Source organism: Colossoma macropomum, unplaced genomic scaffold, assembly GCF_904425465.1.
Source record: "Colossoma macropomum unplaced genomic scaffold, Colossoma_macropomum, whole genome shotgun sequence".
NCBI lineage: Eukaryota > Metazoa > Chordata > Actinopteri > Characiformes > Serrasalmidae > Colossoma > Colossoma macropomum.
Genome location: NW_023494800.1, coordinates 14,701,822 through 14,705,655, shown reverse-complemented (window position 1 = coordinate 14,705,655; position 3,834 = coordinate 14,701,822). Strand labels below are relative to the sequence as shown.

Sequence of the window (3,834 nt, the reverse complement as noted above, 5' to 3'; positions counted from 1 at the left end):
CAGCTTCTTATTCCAATTTTCTGCTTCACCTTGAATGGAGCAGCAATTTCATCCAGGCACCCATGAGGCATTTGTGAAGTTAGTTAGCTGCTTTGAAACGTAATAATTCCACAAAATGATGATAAAAGTTTTATTCCATGAAATCTATATGTTAAGATCAATAAATTAAGCCTGAATTTGTTATGTTGTTTGTATGTATTTGTTATATGTTTATCCACACTCTCACTGCAATACTTCATATGTGCTATTTAACCAGAGCTGCATCTGAATGGAACTGCATCTGAATCTTAAACCTTCCTTTCCAATCTGTTTTTTTTATTGTACTCTGAACTGTGACCTGTTGGTCATATATATCCAGATGCTATTCATCTCTGCAAATGTATTTAGTGAGACCACAACAGATCAGTATGTTAATGTAAACCGTGAGTCATCTGTCCTTGCAAAAGTAAAGTATGGTGTTCCACAAGGCTCTGTTTTAGGACCTATAATATTCACAATATATATGCTACCACTGGGCACCATTATCAGTAAACACGGCATACATTTCCACTGCTATGCCGATGACACTCAGTTATATATATATCAAGCGAACCGGACGATAAAATTAAACTTAGCAAGATTGAAGACTGTATAAAAGACATATGGATGTTGAGTAACTTTCTCCTTCTAAACTCGGATAAAACAGAGGTTCTGCTTCTTGGCCCTAAAACAGCTAGAACTAAACTGCAAATTTCTTCTAACTTCTAATTTTACACTTAAACTTAACAATTTCTTATTTGCATCAAGCTCATCTGTAAAAAATCTTGGTGTTGTGATAGACCCTAATCTGTCCTTCGACACACATATAACTAATATTACTAGAACAGCCTTCCTGCATCTCCGCAATATTGCAAAATTAAGAAATGCGTTCTCTACAGGATGCAGAAAAGTTAGTTCATGCATTTATTACTTCAAGGCTAGATTACTGTAATGCCCTGCTGGCTGGATGTCCCAGCAAAAGCCTTAACAAGCTTCAGCTAGTCCAGAACGCTGCAGCCACAGTCCTTACAAGAACCAGAAAGTTCGACCATATCAGCCCAGTTTTATCAGCCTTACACTGGTTACCAATTAAATTTCGCATTGATTATAAAATTCTCTTACTGACTTACAAAGCACTAAACGGACTCGCCCCTCAGTACCTGAGTAAACTTCTCTCCTACTATGAACCATCACGCCTACTTAGATCACAAGGTGCTGGCTTACTACTAGTACCTAGAATTAATAAAGTTACATCAGGGGGGAGAGCCATCTCATACAAAGCCCCCCAGCTTGGGAATAATCTTCCTGTTAATGTTCGGGACTCGGACACAGCCTCAGTTCTTAAGTCTAGGCTAAAAACTTACTTGTATAGTCAAGCCTTTGGTAATTAGTTTTCCCTGTCAGATCCAGACCTGACGGAGTCTCTGCTGCTCCGTTAATACTGTAATCTGTGATCAGTCACTCATTACAGAACTGACTCTCTGTCTGTTTCCTTTCTTTGCCAAGTTGAACAGCTGCCCATCCTGTGCGTCTGATGCTGTTGCCTCTTCTGTCTTGATCGGGTGCCACTGCTCGCCAGCCTTCTGGACCGGCTTGACCACCATTGAGCTTCACGCTGTACAACGCTGTGCAATCCTCACCCTCAGATGCTGCTGCTGCCGCTGCCGCTGCTGCTGCATAATCATAAACTAATCAAATTAACCATTGCCCCACCTGTTTTTCCCGCTTTGTACTATAATACCTCTACTAAAAATGTTTGCTATCCGGTGTCCCTTCTGAGGCTTGGTTCCTCTCAAGGTTTCTTCCTCTTGCTCTTAGGGAGTTTTTCCTTGCCACTGTCACCACTGGCTTGCTTATGGGGGCTCAGACCCGGATTTTCTTTCTGTAATGCCGATTTTTTTTCTTTCTGTAAAGCTGCTTTGTGACAACACCTGTTGTAAAAAGCGCTATATAAATAAACTTTGCTTGCTTGCTTGATCAGTAAGCTACAGATCAGCCAAAATCAAGGAAAGCAGGTAGAAAAGTTTGATCCACGATGGTGGATCTTCCATTAAACACTGCATCACATTCCCAAGCCCTATTGGACAATGCAGAAATGGTCATTTTTGTGGGATGTTAAATACTCGTAAAAAATAGATTGTAAGAACATAAGAAAAAGAGACATGCTCATTTGTTGTACCCCAGATCAAATTTAATGCCTTCCCTCCTACGATTACAGACATTTTAAAACATTTTTAGACCTTGAATGTCAAAAACTAAATTTAAGACGTTTTATAACTTTTTAAGGATCTGCCGGGACCCTGATTACATGCACAGTAAACGTTTGTTTTTTACCATATGTATATGTCTGATTGTGACAATTTAGGACTTAAAGGTGTTGAGGAGCTGCCAACCAGAAGGCAGGCCTTGTGCAGTTCAACAATGAAACATGCTGCTCTCCCATAGGCTTTATCATGAAAAGAAAAAAAGCAGGCTTGTGAAAGTGCCTTTTTATAATTAAATTATTTCTGTATTTGTATCAGGATGGGCATAGATGATCATAACAGCATTGTATTAGAGCATATAGTTTGTACATATAAGAAAAAATGGTGAAATCTCATCTGAGCCTCAACATGTGTAGTTATATGCTTTGTCATTTAGCAAGCAGATGCTCTGCCACACATAGAAAAACATCAATAAATAAACATTTTAATCTCCTAATTAAACAGAACAAAACTCAATTATGTATGACCTTTGAATTGTCAGTGAATAGTTGATTATAGTTAGACTTTGCTGGGCATTTAGATTGCTGTAAACTATGGTTGGTATGGTATATGCCCCTTCTTAGTCATTAATGATACTGTCATAAGCTTTTTTTGCAGAAGATCATTAGTATGTTACTCTGTTGGTTATTTTAGATCTTAATCTTTGGGAGATGTAGATAATTTTAACCCTAATTGGACTCAGTATAATTCCATACATCATGGGGTTTACAAAAGGAGGAATAATCAGATATGTGATTGACATGAAGTTTTGAAGTGCCTGTGAGGCATATGTTGATCCAAAGCGAGTGTGAAAAGCATCAAAAAGGGAGCAGACTATGTAGTTCAAAAACCCAATCAAATGTGGCAGGCATGTGCTCCTAAACTTCTGACCTTGTTTAGATTGCTTGCACACTATAATTATTCTAGTATAAGAATAAAAGAAAAAGAAAACAAAACCACAAAATATGCCAGTGAATAATCCATTAAGCACAAACTGAGTCGTGTCGGTGTTGCAAGCAAGTCTCTCCATGGACATGTGGTCACAGACCAATTTGTTAATCTGCGTTTTACAGATAGGAAACCTTAGTGTCATTAAAATCATCATTAATGCTGAACAGCAGGGAAACATCCAGATGAAAACCACAAACTTCCAAACAGTTAAAGTGGTCATGATACTGTGGTAGCTCAGGGGACTGCATATTGCTATGTATCTATCAAAAGCCATTACTGTTAGATTAGTAAATTCACTCAAGGCATAGGTGAAAATGACAAAATTTTGAAAGACACATTCCTGGAATGAGATCAGATTGTTTCCTAGCAGTAAGTCAGATAGGAGCTTTGGATAAAATCCTGTGGCTCCATATAATTCACTAATACACAAATTACACAAGAAAATGTACATAGGTTGGTGTAGGGTTTTCTCCAGAACAATGATCGTAACTAAAGTTGAGTTGAGAATAACAGTCAGAAAATATCCTGGCAGGGCAAAAATAAATATGATGAATTTGCTGGTCCAGTCAGTCTCACTAAGAGCAGTGAGAGTGAATATGTCTGCCGAGGAGATGTTGTCCAT

General features: G+C 38.3%; 1 protein-coding gene across 1 annotated transcript; it reads right to left on the bottom strand.

Moving 5' to 3' along the window:
• Positions 1-2,886: 2,886 nt before the first annotated feature.
• On the bottom strand, positions 2,887-3,834 carry LOC118820530 (olfactory receptor 2A12-like). Its single transcript, XM_036588896.1, has one exon. It carries the CDS (start codon positions 3,832-3,834, stop codon positions 2,887-2,889), a length of 948 nt encoding a protein of 315 aa, XP_036444789.1.